At 41.2% G+C, this 16,788-nt stretch overlaps 1 protein-coding gene and 1 long non-coding RNA gene across 2 annotated transcripts; one reads left to right on the top strand and one right to left on the bottom strand.

Moving 5' to 3' along the window:
- Positions 1-364: 364 nt before the first annotated feature.
- On the bottom strand, positions 365-11,631 carry LOC124851658. Its single transcript, XR_007032628.1, has 5 exons — positions 11,514-11,631; positions 10,718-10,827; positions 3,437-3,528; positions 1,992-2,054; positions 365-1,924 (listed from the first exon to the last, which is right to left on the bottom strand). It is a non-coding gene; the product is annotated as an uncharacterized LOC124851658 (long non-coding RNA).
- On the top strand, positions 11,602-15,767 carry foxf1 (forkhead box F1). Its single transcript, XM_047339712.1, has 2 exons — positions 11,602-12,890; positions 13,992-15,767. Exons 1-2 carry the CDS (start codon positions 11,912-11,914, stop codon positions 14,153-14,155), a joined length of 1,143 nt encoding a protein of 380 aa, XP_047195668.1. The 5' UTR covers positions 11,602-11,911; the 3' UTR covers positions 14,156-15,767.
- The last annotated feature ends 1,021 nt before the right edge of the window (positions 15,768-16,788 follow it).

Here is a 16,788-nt window from a genome sequence, read left to right as displayed (position 1 = left end):
AGCTGCTGTCTCTCAACAAAACAACAGTTGTGCAATCTGAAAGTGGCTCATGGGGGAGGACAACAATGGCAGCATGTTTGAAACGCTGGACGAGGCCTCAGTAAACACACCTTACAGAACATAGAGCATCACGTCCTGCAGAGCGCGACGCAACGTGTCCAGTGTGGATCATGCAGCGGTGATACTATACGAACAGTCACTCACATATATAATAAACACATCTTATAACACAAAAATTCTCTTTATAATATATAGTATCTCTAAAACTAACGAGGCATATCCATTATTGTCAATATAAACCAATGCACTAACTGTTGCATTATGTTTATTATTAAGATGATGAAAATTGATTGTCAGATGGCAGAGATTCTCCTTTTATTTTCAACCAAGGACCTTAGAAGATAGAAAATATTCTGGGGACCCTCATGGATGACCCTTGGAATAATTTGACCAAGCCTGTGTTTTTTACACTGAGTTATGTGAACGGACAACATGAGAATTGTCTTAGACATGTTTTAAAAATACAGAACACAGAATACCCACATATGATCATAGCTTTAGTGAATGAACCTGGAAACCTTTCACAGACTCCCAGGGTATCACAGCCCCCATTTGAGAACCACTGCTTTAAGGGACCCCAAACACCATGTCTATGTCTTTAATATAATCTCAGTGTAACTCATACCCAAGGCCTTTATTTTTTTTTAACTTCATTATTTCAGGATATCTACAAACTGAAATGTGTTTGCTCCCTTTTATAAACACTTTTTCATAATAACACTTATCAATGACGTGTTTGGGACCCTTGTTTTCTTACTTCCATAAAATCTACTTAAATTAAATATAAAATATCATAAAAAAAATCTAGACTAATTATATACATTTTTCTTAAATATAGTTTAGCTTGAGCTATACATATACCGGTAATAAACATAATGTCAGACATAGAATATTAGATATGTCTATTTTGCTTTTGAATGAGATCATGGGAAGGTTTTAACATTTTAGACATACTTAACTTTATTCAAGTATTTTAAATCTTGATTTTAATATTATACATTTATGATGATGAAACAAATTTCAACTTGGAGTATTTTTGTTGAACACAATATATAATCAGTGCAAAACCTGAGTGGATTTACGTCTTTTTAAACAAAGTTACGTGCAGTATCATTGCTACAGTGTGACAACCTTGTGATTTAATTTAATAGATACCCTCCCTTTGGCTGAGAAACATTCTGCAAAGTTTTGAAGATTAATTCCATAGTGAGCTGAAAAACTTTTGTTTAAAATAAAGAAATAATAACAATCATGGAATGTGTGGAGATACACCTTTTCCCTCTATTAAAGTTTATTTGTGTGTTTTCCCTGCCTTGATTATCAAGAATTTAGTCAAATTCAATGTACAGATAATTTTCTTGTTGAATTATTTTTATCAGTTTAAATAATATTGAGTATGACATGATGCACTCACATACTGTAAATGTAACTCAGGAACACAGTAACTGTAACTTAATTCGCTTCCATTGGAGTTGCCTTTTCCTTGACAACAGTCCACAGCCCTGATTTCCTCTTGGTTCAAAGTCTTCGCAGCAGAGACGAGGTGAAATAAATTCGGGTTGTGCAGAGGTAAATCACGGCAGCGCTCAGGGACTGCAGCTATTCTCTGTCACCTCGCCACTTTTAGCAGACCGTGGCTGATTTCCTTCCTTGCGTGACTCCGGAGTATAAACACACAGCCAGAGTGACTCATCACTATTTCTCACTTCCATGGTCTGATATAAACACAAGGAGAGGTCAGGGGTCGTTTTGAGGTGGTGAGTGGGTAGGTGGGGGGCCAGTATGTCTCCCCATAAGACATCTTCCATTCTGCTAAGAATTCACAGCTTCCTGTGGCCAAAGCCGCAGGCCGGTCCACTCCAACCTAGAGGAAGAGAAACACAGTTAGAAAGAGGGAGAGGGAGAGACAGACAATTTGGATGATAGATTACCTTCTATGCCACGCTGCTCTTCACCAAAATGGAAAGAATGCAGTCGTGATGAGCCTGTTATCGCTTTTCCCCCAGACAGGGCGAGAGAAAGAGTGATGGTTGGAGACAAGATGGAGGGGATAAAGTTGGATTCAATTGTGTGGCATAAATTACCTTCTGTTTTATCTTGTGGCAAATTGATTTATACGTTGAGAAACCTTGTTTATATAAACCTGTCGACCTGTCTATTAGGCCGATTGGCATTTTATAAAAATGGGATGTCTTGGTTCTGATCATCACGCTGCCCTCTTGAGCACTGAGTTATTGCAGGGGTAGTCAGTGGAAGGGAGGGATAGCCACTTCCTCCCAGGCCCCAATCTGAAGAAGGGCCAAATACAGTGCAACATCAATCACTTTGCACTCCACAGCTTTCCCACTACCATTGTTGTAGAGCAGAGCAACGGAAAGGAGGCCGGTAGCAGGTGGAAATAAAAAGCCCTTCGACAAGTATAGGGTAAGATTCCTCCCAAAATCGTCACAACATTTACACAAGCCAAAGAGAGCAACCTGTGGCTGCCAGCACGAGCCTGGACACACACACACGCACACTCACAAATATTTAGTCAGCAACATTCTCATATGCTCGGATACATGAACTAGTAGCTGCAGTCGGTGTCTGCAGCCACGCACAGCCCTTTACAGACACACAAACCAAAGACTTACACACACCTATTACACACATTGCAGCCATGGACACACATGTTAATGTGCACAGAAAAACAGACACCAAGACACAGGTGGACTCATGTACGCCCTATTATCATTATGGACAAACAAAATCACACGCATAGTATTTTCCCTTTCCCCTTCCCAATCATATACAGTCTGCTGCACTACTCATTGAAACGAGATTAAAATGTGGTCTATTGCAATCAAGTCAGCAACTCCTGCTGCAGATGGAAACATGATTATTTTCTGGGATGCAAATGAGTATGAAGAGAGAATGTGTCCTGAAGAGACACAGCATCTGTATTTTTGTGATATTATTCTATATTTTTTGTCAGCCAGACACAGTTTACCACAAACGTCAAAGCCCTTACCCACAGAGTCATAACTCAGTCTAATGAAAACACACACACTACACACAGACACATACACACACTTCTACAATAGTTAACGTACAATTTTCACAACTGAGATTTGATCCATTTCGAAATAATAGAAGAAAAGCTTCTGATTGCTATTTCTTTTTATGTTAGATTATAAAATCAAGGTAATCACCATCTGCAGCCAAAGCAGCACGGTTTTCTATTTTGTAGATCTGCCATGAGTCAAACAAATAATCCAAAACTACCTTGTTGTGTAGTGTTAAGTTTGACATTCAGGCATTCATCCTCAATGAGTTTTGATGAGTTTTAATGAAATTTGTGCAGGATAACGTTTGACTGATATTAGTCAAGTCTTACCTCATGACAGGACACATGGCACCTAGTGGCTTGACAGGACATCGATGAGTTGAAGTCAGGGAGCGTCTCACAGGCAGGTGCAAGCAAAATGTCTATAAGATAAGAGAGACACCTTATTGTCACCTAGGATTTATCTGATTGTTTAGCCAAATGCTGCCTTTTTGCCCAGTGAAGATCTGACTTACTGTATATATACCCCGTTGTTAATATACCTATTTCTCTCTGTTCATTGTCTATTGTCACTGGACCAATAACATTTACCAGTTCTATTAAAGTCACTTTATACTTGTTTTGAAGGAGGGGTCCTATTACATATTATTTCACTTCATTAATATGGTACAGCTAAACATCAAGGTTTGTATATGAGGAGTGAGGAAATACATTAAACACAGATAATGAAGCATTACTGACAATTTCCAACAACTTTCAGTAAATGCCCAGCGAGTCCAATTGTGTGAAATAAACAGATACATTCAACAACTTCTACACGATACATGTCTCTCCTCCTCTTCAACGTCTGACTGGCTCTTCCTTCATGCTTCACTAACATCTACAGTATTTTTGACTCTCAGTCTCGGCTCTGTCCTCTCATGTCTTTCCCTGGCACTGCCCGCCTCACCCACCACACCTCTCCCACATCTGTGCTCTTTCTCCGCTCCTCTCTTCACTCGGGATCATAGGCTAAAACCTGGCAGGATCACTGTCACACGATGCCCATGCGTGTGATGCTTCACTGGGACCCCCCTCCACTCAGGAAATGCTCTCGGCCTTTTTCCCACCCTAGTGTTCCGCTGTGGAGAGCCGGGCATTACAACCGAATCCAGTTACCATCCCAGAGCATTCCTGACTGATTCCAACCACTGGCCTGGCTTTGGGTTCCCACAGACAATGAGGATATGCCCTCATTTCAAACTGGCTGGAGCGCTGGGTATCAAGTTGTGAACTACCGAGCTGTTTATGGCAGGACAGGGGAGTTTGAGCTCCACAATAGACAATTACCAGGCCCACTCACCCCCCTCCCTCCCCTTCATTCAATTTGTGGTTTGACTGTAGGTGGGTTCGGTTGTGCGCAGATTAAAAATAGCCAGGCCCTTCCAGACTAAAACTGCATGGGACATGGAACACACATTGCACAAATGATATCTCCCATTGTGGTGGACTGTTTGGGAATTCTTAATTGCTTTTTCCGAAGCTGCTTGCCACAGGAAAATCCCCCTTCAGAGTGAAGAAAAAAAGGGCTGGTGAGCTGCGTGTAAACACCATGCATATTATGTAAACACGCGTGTAAACACATACGTAGAAACCCATGTCGCCCTATGTGCACCCATCAAACTGCCATCAGGGCAAAATCAAAAGGGGATAACCTGCAGCAGGGCCGGTTGTGGCCTGCGTCTGCCCTCCCTCTCTCTTTTGTGTTCTCCACTGTGGTTTCTGCTTCGGCTCTTATTATTGATGTCTCTCCCTGCATCACACAGACCATGATGGAGCGGCCCTGGGAGGTGTGCAGGGCTGCAGGGTGGGGCACCAAACAGGCTCCCACTCACTGTGTGGGACCGACTCTTCTTAGAAAAGGCCACAGTAGAGCGCAGTGAAGCAGAGCGCCAAGGAAGTGTCTGAAGGAAAGTCTCCTTGTGTGTTTTGGCCTTATATGGCGGCAGTGCACAATGGTTTTTTTATCTAAACCCTTCTGTTGTCATTAATGCGTTGTACCTGCAGAGGTGGTCACACAAAACTGCTTTCACATCGTAAACAGAGCAATGTTGTAATTCAATTTAATATAATGAATTGCATCAGAATTGAAATACAAATGTTCTTTATTTGGGATTTTTTATATTCTACATTATGAGAGAATCATTAAAAGACACTTTGGAAAAATAGATGCTTAATATGATCCATAAATCCCACAGTGTTTGAATATTCAACATCAACACACAATGAAGCCTTAAAGAAAGAGTTTCTCTGGGATCTCCGTATAACATCCAGTATTATCCGTGTTCTTAAGACCACACAGAAACACAACAATGGAAACTTTAAATTTAAGGGACGTGTAACATTTGATATTTAGACAAAATGACTTTTCATTATCTCAGATGACCACACACACCAGGGATTTTTTTTTCATTTTATCCCTGTCATGTTTCTTATATTATATTTCAAAAATTTTAATATTATCAATAAACCAATTATGTCCTTAAAATCTCCACAAATGCAATTCATTCTAACACTCTAGCAATATCATTAGCTTATATATATTTTATACATTTCATCACATTGGCTTTAATGCAAAGACAGATCATCTGTCCACCGGCCATTAAAAACCAACACTGAACCCACAAACACCTTTTTGTTCACGCATCAACCTTGAAGTCTAAGCTTGAAGCAATTTATATCGGCACATTTTTATTGCTTTAATATTTTTTCTCCGCGCTTTGTGTGTCTTTCGTCCTGTGTTACACAAACGCAGCTTGCCAACTCACTGAAAATACCAATTTTCAGCGAACAGTCTATTTAAATAGGTATTTAAAATTATGGAACATTTTCCCTGCAAGTGCTAACCACATTAGGACAGTTTGGAATTTGTAAAACCTCTGAACCTGCCAAATCCTCCCCACTGCTGTCCTTCATGTCAAATTATGTGGTCCAGCCTATGATCACAAAATAAACCAGAAAGAATTTTACATTGACTATCGGCCTTTATTCTTTTTTTCCCCATTGTCTGAAAGGTTTTCTTCTCAACATCAGACTGTCAAAGGGAGGCGATTTTGAAAACCAAACCAAATCTGCTTTAACGTGTAACAAATGAAATTAGTGAATGCAGAAATAAGACAGAGGTAATCTGACTATTTGAGTGGACTATCTTTAATTTGACAATAACACACCAGAGACTGCTGTGGGAGGCCGGAGGAGGATTCTCACTATATCATTAATGACTCATGTGTTTTATGATGAGCTCTATTTCTGAAGCGCTGTGGCAGTTTTTAACCAAAAATAAATTCCTATTACCTGCGCTAAATGCTCCATAATAGAAGAAACAGATGTCAAAAAGCAAACAACCTTCAACTACTGATCATCTCTGCTGCAGAACAAGGTCTGGAAATATTTTACAATATTTATCATATCTAAATGATTTTATTTTCAATTATAAACTTAAGTGTATAGCTCAATTTATATATGTGCAAATATGAATAAGGAAATTATAACAGTAATATCCAATGCTGTCAATGGTCAGTTATAAGCTGCTTTATTGGCCATTGCTGTTACTGCAGGTGTGCAGCGGAGACATGAGATGTGACACGTGAATTGTACCAATGGGAAGCATTCAGTTATTCAGTTAGCAATAGGGACGTATTCAAATGATGAATGTAAAATGCATTGCAATGTATAAAAGAAATATCAGAGGGGTGGTGATAATATGGTGATGATTGTGGTTACATTTAAATGGGACTGTGTTTAACTGATCCAAACATTTTTGGAATCTGTGGGTCTGTGCGATAAAGTCCTTGTATCAAGCAAATGTTGAATTACAAAGGCACTATCTGGATGTAAGAGATATTCTAAAACAAATAAAGTCAAACGAATAATAACAGTCCTGTATTTTAAAGTAACTGAGTTCAGGTTAATAAACACCTTCCTCTTCCCACCAGGCTGCAGCACCTGCGACATGAGCCACAGCCTGGAAAGATGGACTGCTATTTGGTTCTGGTTTCCCCGGATTTAAACTCAGATGAGTCCGTTTTACCTGAAGCTGTGTGGGGCCAGTGTTGTGCTCGAGGACACTTCATTAGTGTGGATGTTTGCGGACCAGTTATTTCAATTATTTCTCCATATTCCCATACCACACATGCACATTGCATGGAAGTAAATATTTAACAGATGAATACATGTGGGAGTCTGCACCGGGGAACTACTTTACCTCGCGCCTGTACATACAACAAGGCACCGGACAGATATCGCGCCAAGGAGATTAAAAAGCCATAGCGCGCACTTGTGCTGCGGCTGATTACTGGAGAGGGTGGTGCCCATCAGGGGCGCTTCAGACGCACGGAGCGGCACAGTGCGCGCAATCAGCGGTCTGCGAGCAATCCCGTCCTTTCTCGTTCACATAAACACCACTTCAACGAAAATATACACGGCCACCTACAGCGCAGGGAAAGTGATGAGGGGGTGCCCACCTCTCCATGTTACACTGTTTTCAATTAACGCGACAGAGCTGTCCGAAGCGCAGGCGACACTGGAGACACCAAGAGCCAGATGAGTCCAGTCCAATTAGGACGCACCTCAGTCAGAGACACGAAGGTTTCTCGTTCACACTTAAATGTCCTTTTAAAAAACATGTCATACATATCTATAAATAAGATTGGTGTATTTTGTTTTATTGTAGGTTAGAAATGTTGATCAAAATCATCTTTAAAAATCACGTTTATTACTTTCAGGATTCTTATAATATAAAGAGTAGATAAAACAGCAGCAGTTTTTTTTTTTCTATTACACCATTTTTTTTATTTTGGGAGAAAACCGACAGCTTGTCGCCTCACAGAGAGTTGTTTACATTGTTTGCATACTTGTCCCTCCCACTTTAAATCATACATACCATGAGAAAATTAAATCAAAAATAAAAACAGACAAATCTAGGTGTTGTATCGGCCTTTAAAAATATATTTTACTATCCAAATCAAAATCATTTGCAGGCTCTTAGACTAATTCCAAAACGCTGTTTAATTTTCCACATGTTAATTCTTGTTGTGTGTTTTTTAAAGAATACTTCAGTATTAATTTACTTTAAAAAACATTAGTAAAAATGTTAAACTTTTTATCACCACATTATTAAGGGCAATAGCGTCAAATGTGTGCGCAATATCTACATTTGTAGAAGAACGTGATTGGCGTGTTTAAACATTCATAATATAATAATTGTATTTAGTATTATTTATTTATTTTTTAAAGATCGTGCCATATAACTTGACTCAAGTTCAAGGCGGATAAACTCGATCGATCACCTCCAAACAAAGTCCCTCGGCCTCTCGGTGACCCTCGTGCGGCCCTCTCTCACCACCGAGGAGGGAGACTGACTTATTTTTTAAACAAGATCATTTGTTTATAAAAAACAATCAGATTTCTTCTTTTATGCTGTTCATAATCCCTTTGGATGGGGCCTCATCTCACAAATAGTCTTAATCTGTTGCTTGGACCAAATGCTGACCGCTGCTGCTGCTGGATCCATAATCCGCCGGGTGTAATTCGTCTAATTGGTATGAATCAGGAATAATGCTGACGGTAACCGTGTTGTGACTTTCTCTGAGGAAGTGTTGGAGCGTCTGGAGGCGCACAGCCTGCAGTGATATCAACAATATTTATTAAATGTAGAAAAGAGAAATGAATCCTCAGAAATTAGTTACATGATCATAATGGATGCATCGTAAAAACTGGAATAGGCACCGCAGTGATGGTCAGATTGTGGAACACAAGGAAAATGGCTAAATTATATGTTTTGTCCTGTTGGTGCCGTGTGCCATTGTACAAGACTGGGACCAATAAGGGATATTTGTGCCTGCAGAATATTGCAGCAACGTGGATTTGCGGGGGGCCGAGGCTAAAACGCCAGTGAACTTAGTAACAGTACCGTCCGGAAAACCTGTCAGGACCGTGCGCGCTGCGGCGCGCCTCCACCTAAGTGGCCGAGCATTCCTGAGGATGCAGCGCTGTCAAATATTTCATGATGGGACGTCATGGAAAAGTGCACGACTTCGTCTGCGATGCAGCAGCAGGGACGCTCTGACCTTGGGACTCGAGCCTCAGAAATGACTAACACAATCTGCCACCGAATCTCTGGTGGGAATTCCTCCTGCCTTTACCGTTATGAAGGAGTTAAATGTTAATATATATATATATATGGATACCTCCATAAGTAAAGAAATATTTTTGTATTGATGAATGTATATGATTTTGTGAGAATGCGTATTATTGTCAATTGATCATCACTATTTAAAATCAAACTTCAACAGTATGTGAAGAAATAAAAATATTGATTTCGCTGCTTTTTATTTGGTGAAGACAAATGCAGCAGGGAGCAGCGCATCTCCATCCAAAGCTGGTGGTTTTCATAAACATTACAGGCACTGCAGCTTATTGGCATGCAAGCTAAAAATGTGTACACCTCTATATAGGGTATATATATATATATATAAAAAACAAAGAAAGAATAACATGGTATGGGGCGAAAGAGCGAGTGAGAAAAAAAGAGCCATAATGGAATGAAGTCATCATCGGTAATTAAATGCAGTGGGCAGAGGGAGGACGGGAGCGCGCCTGCCCCTGGTGCGCGCTGGGTGGTCCCTTACGCTGATAAATGTGTGGCCCTCACTCCAGGCGAGTGGCCGAGCAGGCACCGGTTAAAACAATACTCACATTCATTTATCCGAAGGTTTAAATCTCCTCTGCAACAGCGAAAACTAACAGTGGCACGTCTGTCACCTTTTGGGTTGACAAAGAAAATTTGACAATTAATTGTTTTCTCGCTTCCCCTGTGGCAAATAAGGACAACCATCCATTCGTGTTTTGGGGCTGACAGTTCAATAAACCATCTGCTTCTGCTCTTTTACACTGATATTTTATTTTAATGTGCTTATTTGAATTTCAAAACATAAATACATGTATATTTTACGCGCAAATGAGACTTTTACGCACAGGCAATGGAGTTGCTAAACATACTCTAGTTTTACGCACAGAGCAAAACATGCAAAGAAGTACCTCCACGGTTTACTCCAGCTTTATATTCCATAATATCCATACTAGCAACCATCATAAGCATCCACTAAACAGTAATGCCGACAGAGATATAGACACAGTCAGCTCATCTAACCGAAGCCACGGAGAGGCAAAAGATTACAGGCTGCAGCGATCGAGATCTCCAGGGAACAATAAGCAACCTACTGTCAACAGTTCTAGGTTATGGACTGATCGTCTTTCAGTAGCTCGCACTGCACAGCTGTAGAAAAGCCAGTAATCGAACTAAAATCATGCTTTTGGACTTTGGAACGACAAACAGATAAACAAACCGGTGCGCATGCTCTTCTGAGCGAATTATAACTTTGTTAAAGGGGGAGAAAAAAAATCGCAGAGCTCAAGGCATGATATGGGCTTCGTTTTTCTAATTATCCTATAACGTATTATGTCACGTGAAACAAAGTGAACAGCTCAGATTTTCCAACGTGGCTCTGAAATAAAGCAGGGCCGCAGTTCTGCTGGTGGCTATAGGACAGAAAAGCATTAAATTCACCTTACTTTATATCCCGGATCATTCGATGGTACAACTGCCTGCCTCCATCTCAGGTCCCAGTCCGAGTTTCTGCGCTCGCAGTTCGGCATGTTCGGTGTTCACTCCTCCTGCGTCCCTGCGTAAATATTATGACTGCGTTACACAAACAATATTCATGCGTAAAAATGTCCTGCATCCGCACAAGACGCAGCGAACACACGGACATATCGCGTCAGATTGAGTATTAGCTGATCTAACGGGGCTTTTGCTTGATTTTTTATTTAAAGAAGGCCAGGGAAAATGTTTACATTCTGCTGTATAAACATCCTGCCCATGTTCCTGTCTATCTCTTACAGAAATCGGGAGGTTGGTTTGGAATATGAAGGGGCAAGTTCTCTGCTAAACTTTTCACGCACCAAAACGTTTTATGAAATATTTCATTGGTTTAATAACCATGACTTGAGACTTGACCTATTTGCCATCTCCACAGCCTTGTAACCTGCAGTGGAGAGATACGAGCCAGCAGGTTTATGAATACACACATTTCATATCATAATATTCAATGTTAAAGAAAATTCAAATAAAGTCTTGTTAGAAAACAAGAAAATCTAATTTGCATCAAAAGGCCATATCGGTGTACTTACTATTAATAGTGTCTAATCATATTATGAGATAAAAAAAAATTTGAATACTCTAATGTAAATGATATAAGCTATAAAAGTTGTTACATGGCCTATGGGATATATATTCCCTAACTTTAAATGTAAGGAAGGGGTAAAACATTCCCCTGAAAAGTGAACGCACACAGATGTGCATACTTACAGCCCACCACTGGAGTAGGAGGGATCTGGGCGGGTCCCAACATTAGGATGGCCAAGACATCCAGCTTCCAATGCGCTGATGGCAACAGATAAGTAAAAAGTGAGCTCCTCGGACGCACGACAACACACCAAGTGAAGTGGAAAGCGGCTCCTGTTCTGCTCCTCATCCCGTACAAGGCGGTCCGGCTCCAGGCTGCTGCAGGACTGAACCAAGGGGACGAAGACACGGTGAAGAAGACAAGTCTCGACTTTTGACTTGTGCGTTAAGTTTGACTTAACGTTCACTTTCGTAGTATTTTTTTACGCTGTATGCCACCTAATAAGTAGCCACCTTTAACGTGTTTATAGGCGGAAAGAAGCAATTGGTTTGTTTACCAACTCGAATACGAAGTTTAACTAATGACGGCAGAGATCCAGCAGCCCCCAGCACAGACTCCTGCCCAGAGCAGCCCCATGTCTGCGCCGGAGAAGCCGCACGGACAGACGGCGGTGATGGAAACCGCCTCCTCCACCACGAAAACCAAAAAGACGAACGCAGGGATCCGTCGACCAGAGAAACCTCCGTATTCCTACATCGCTTTGATAGTCATGGCGATCCAGAGCTCTCCAACGAAGCGCCTGACGCTCAGTGAAATTTACCAGTTCCTGCAGAGCCGCTTCCCGTTCTTCAGGGGCTCGTACCAGGGATGGAAGAACTCCGTGCGTCACAACTTGTCCCTGAACGAGTGCTTCATAAAGCTGCCCAAGGGCCTCGGCCGGCCAGGGAAGGGCCACTACTGGACTATCGACCCGGCAAGTGAGTTTATGTTCGAGGAGGGCTCCTTCAGAAGGAGACCCAGGGGTTTTAGGCGCAAGTGCCAGGCGCTGAAGCCAATGTACAGCATGATGAACGGCCTGGGATTCAACCACATCCCCGAGTCCTACAACTTCCAGGGAAGCGGCGGGGGCCTGTCCTGTCCGCCCAACACCTTGTCTCTGGACACTGGGATTGGGATGATGAATGGACACTTGGCGGGTAACATGGAGGGGATGGGTCTGTCCGGGCACTCCATGTCACACTTGTCGACGAACAGTGGACATTCCTACATGGGAAGTTGTACGGGATCCACCGGGAATGACTACTCCCACCACGACAATTCCGGCTCCCCTCTGCTCACCAGCGGGGGAGTCATGGAGCCTCACCCCGTCTACTCGAGCTCGGCCTCGGCGTGGGCTCCGGCCCCCACGGCCTCGCTGAATAACGGGGCTTCTTACATTAAGCAGCAGCCTCTGTCTCCCTGTAATCCAGGGGCGAACTCGCTGCAGCCGAGCTTGCCCACCCATTCCCTAGAGCAGCCTTACCTGCACCAGAACGGGCACAGCACCACAGATTTACAAGGTAGGTCCAAATGTACTCTGCAAACAAAACTGTACAGCGCTGCGTAAAACTGTAGAAAACTTTTGGAGAAAGGGGAAAACTAAGGGACAAATATGGAGCAGGAATATTTATTTATATATATTTGTCTGTAGATATATTTGTCTGTAGACAGTTAAAAGAATATTTTCTATAGTGTCAAGCATGCAGGTTTGTAGGGTCTAATGCCAACATGGACATAATGGAAATAGAGTTCCCTGAGGTTTTAATTTGCCTTGTATTTATTTTTTGAATCACTAAACACCGGCTTATCACTACTGCACAAAACGGAAGGTTAATTCAAATCAAGATCATCAAGGAAAATGATGCAACCAAATGAAACCATGCATTCCCTTCAAAGTTTCTGGGGGAGGAGAAAGAGAGAGAATGGAGGCACTAAAGGGCAGCGAGGGTCTGCCGGGACAGTTTAGAGCCGTGCCAATCTCCGGGCAAAGACAAACAAGCGCGGTTAGGTCCAGCATGTCTCGCCCCGAGGCCCCACAAGTCCTCCGGGACTGGCGTGCAAGAGGGCCGATGTCAATTATCTCTGCAGAGTCCGCCTCCACTTTGACAATGTTAATGGTGCCTGCTAAATGGGCCTCGGCTCTATGAGAAACACTCACATGCGAGTCAGTGGGGAAAAGATACAGCTTTATTCAAGAAATATATGACAGGCATGTTCAAATATAAAGTTTGAATTATGGTAGACGCCTGTATGAAAAATATCCATTTGGTTATAAACATCATTTATTTAAAGACAGTGATAATAATTATAATATACTCTCCCCACTTGTTATTGTATTATAATTTTTTTAAATTTTAATCAAAGTCAAGGTTATGCCTTCTTTAAGGGACATCCAGTGCGTAAAAGTAAAAAAAAAAAAGAGTAAACCAGACAGTAATTGTAAAAAAAAAAAACATTAAAATAATTGTATTACTTTTTCCACCCAGAACTTTACACAATATTAGAGACTGTAAATATATATTCTCATTTTTGGAAAGTTTCAGGTTTTTAAAAGTTTAAATGAAATCTCCCAATAGAGTTGAGCTGTTTTTAATCCATGTCTTACAACCCCCTGTGTGCAGGTATTCCTCGGTACCATTCCCAGTCTCCCAGCATGTGTGACCGAAAGGAGTTCGTCTTCTCCTTCAACGCCATGGCGTCCTCGGCGATGCACTCACCAAGCAGCGGCTCCTACTACCACCACCAGCAGGTCTCCTACCAGGACATCAAGCCGTGCGTCATGTGATGGGACACGGACACGTCTGCGGACTCGAGCCACGCAGCCGAGTGAACTGAAACTAGAACAAACGAGCAAAAAAAAAAACACACAAAAAAAGAAAAACCACTGAGAGACGCACAGAGGCCTGACGCCGCTGGGCCTGGAGAGCGCTCACTGCGTCGAGTAGACCGGACTACTCCTCTGCGCTGTTTTAACGCAGCGTAAAAGACACGGAGACAGGCCAATCACAAAACAACCACATAATAATAATATATAATAATAAATAAAGAAAAACGTCATGTCATCAACATCATCGACCAGCGGGGTAAAGACTAGGCGCGTGACACCCTGCTGCTGTTTGGTACTTAGTCCTGCAGAGCGGATGACTACAGCCACCACTTCACACTTCTTCTCTCCATGTTTATTCTTCTTGTTAAAATAGGCCAATGTAAAAAACAAAAAAACAAAAAAAAAGCACACTACTTTTCTCTGTCTGAAGTTTTTACTTTTATTCTCTTTGACAAATTAGACTGAGGCTCTTTGAATTCTCTTGCTCTTGAATTTGAACTTTTATGGACATTACGCATATTACTGTAGGTCCATATATACTGTGTAAAAACGATGAAGGCACTTTTTGAATAGCCTATAAGCGCGACTTTTTTTATTTATTCTGTAGGCCTACGTATTTTTAATTTCAGGCGAATTGGCCAAGGAGGTATATGGTTTATTGGCAATATTTGTCAGAACGCTTATTTGTTTTGAAAAATGAAAATTGAGGATATATTGTAAGCACTGTTCTGTTGTTTTTGTGTTAGATACATGTAGATCCATTACTTTCGGCACTGTATATATTATTATATATTGTTAGGAAAATTAGCGAGGGTCCATCAGTGAGGGCTGATTTTTAGGGCTATATATATTACAACAAATGATTTGTAAGAAATAAAATATATCTGTTGGGCTGTTTGAGCCTGCATCCACACAAAAAATGCATATTTCGATTTTTTCACACACACACACACCTATAATCTCGTGTGGAGGTGGGGGGTGGGTGGTACCGCAAAACATGGAAATCTTACATCAACGTAAAATGAGAAAGATTTGAAGAGTGGGGCAATTTGTACCATTTCCTTAATAAATGCTGCATTTATAATAAATTAGCAGCATTTTTACACAAGTGATATTGTAATTGATTAATTTATCAATGTTTTAAAATGTAGCCGTTTACGTGGTTCTGATCAGTCGCAATATTGAAGGCAAACATGTAAAACCCAATGTTCACATGCACGAGGTCTACACTGTTCGAGGGTTTTCACAGTGGTCTCGCAGTCCAGTTCTCACCTGTAGGAGCAACTCGAGACTGTTGTTGTAAACTGATTAGATGTAGAAATCGGATTTCCCACAAAACTATTAGTAATTCATGCAGATTTACATCATGGTGTCAAAAGTTAACTGTAAATTCCTGGATATGTGCGAGTTCAGGCGACACTTGAGGCGTAACGAGTCTCACTCGTTTAGTTACAGAGTGAAAACCTTCAGCACTAAGTTGTTCTGCAGTTGTGCAGGTGATTTTTAAATGTATATATATATATATATATATTTCTGCATAGTATCCTGGTGGGATGATAATAAATGGTGCTGATAGAACTTCATTTTCTTAAATGATATTAAGGGGTGTCCAAGATGAATTAATTAACCGTTGAAAACCTGCACACTGACAGGGCTTTTAGAAAATCAAAATGTGAAACTTCTCAACTAACAACTTATAAATAAGAATAAAAGTTCAATAGGTTTTACATTAATGCTGCAGGCAAAACTCTCATTTCTCGTATTTGAGAGAAAACACTCTAATGTCGATATAAATATCAACATTTATAGTTAATGCACAGGATAAAGGTACAAGTAAACACGCAAACAAATAATGAATAAGTGCAAACATGAATGTCTAATATCACATCCAGGAAACAGTACCATTTAAATTTTTTTTTTACAAAAGGCACAAGATCTAATTTGACTAAATGCTCTTTATCAGAGTCCTTGATTATAGCAGCTGTAAAATCCACTGTTAGTTTTATCAGCTTAGCATGAATAAGTTGCTGCATATAGTTTAGGCAAAATTTGGTCATATTAATCCAAACTGGAAGAAATGAATAGAAGTCTTGATACATTTTAGAATTTGGATCATTTTAGTTTCAGAGAATCTGATGAAGACAACAGGTGCTCATGCAGTCAAAAACATGGCGGGCAGCAATGTATTGCATTTAGCCTCAACATAGTTCACTCGGATTACAGTGATCCTCACCTCATGTAAATTAGATTAGGTCACTGAGATGTAATTTAAGACAAGTCTTGTTAATTTCAATTTGTAAGTCATGCTGTTAAGGTTCATGTGCAGACATATAAAAGGATGTAACGTCCTCTGTTTGGATACATGTGCAGCTTTGTGGGACACAACACTGACCACTGACTGAACCCCAGTAAAATGCCACGGAGCACAGGGGCAGCAGGCCCAGCAGCATGTGGGTCGGCATATTAACTAACTGATGACATTTACCGAGGTTCAGTGCTCTGGCGGGACCGAGGGAGAGAGAGATGGGGCTCCACAGCTGTTCCCCCGGCCAGGCCTGGATGACAGCTCCATAAAAAGCCTGAGACCTGCC

This window comes from Hippoglossus stenolepis, chromosome 1 (genome assembly GCF_022539355.2).
Source record: "Hippoglossus stenolepis isolate QCI-W04-F060 chromosome 1, HSTE1.2, whole genome shotgun sequence".
NCBI classification, from domain to species: Eukaryota; Metazoa; Chordata; class Actinopteri; order Pleuronectiformes; family Pleuronectidae; genus Hippoglossus; species Hippoglossus stenolepis.
This window is presented reverse-complemented; position numbering and strand designations above follow the sequence as displayed.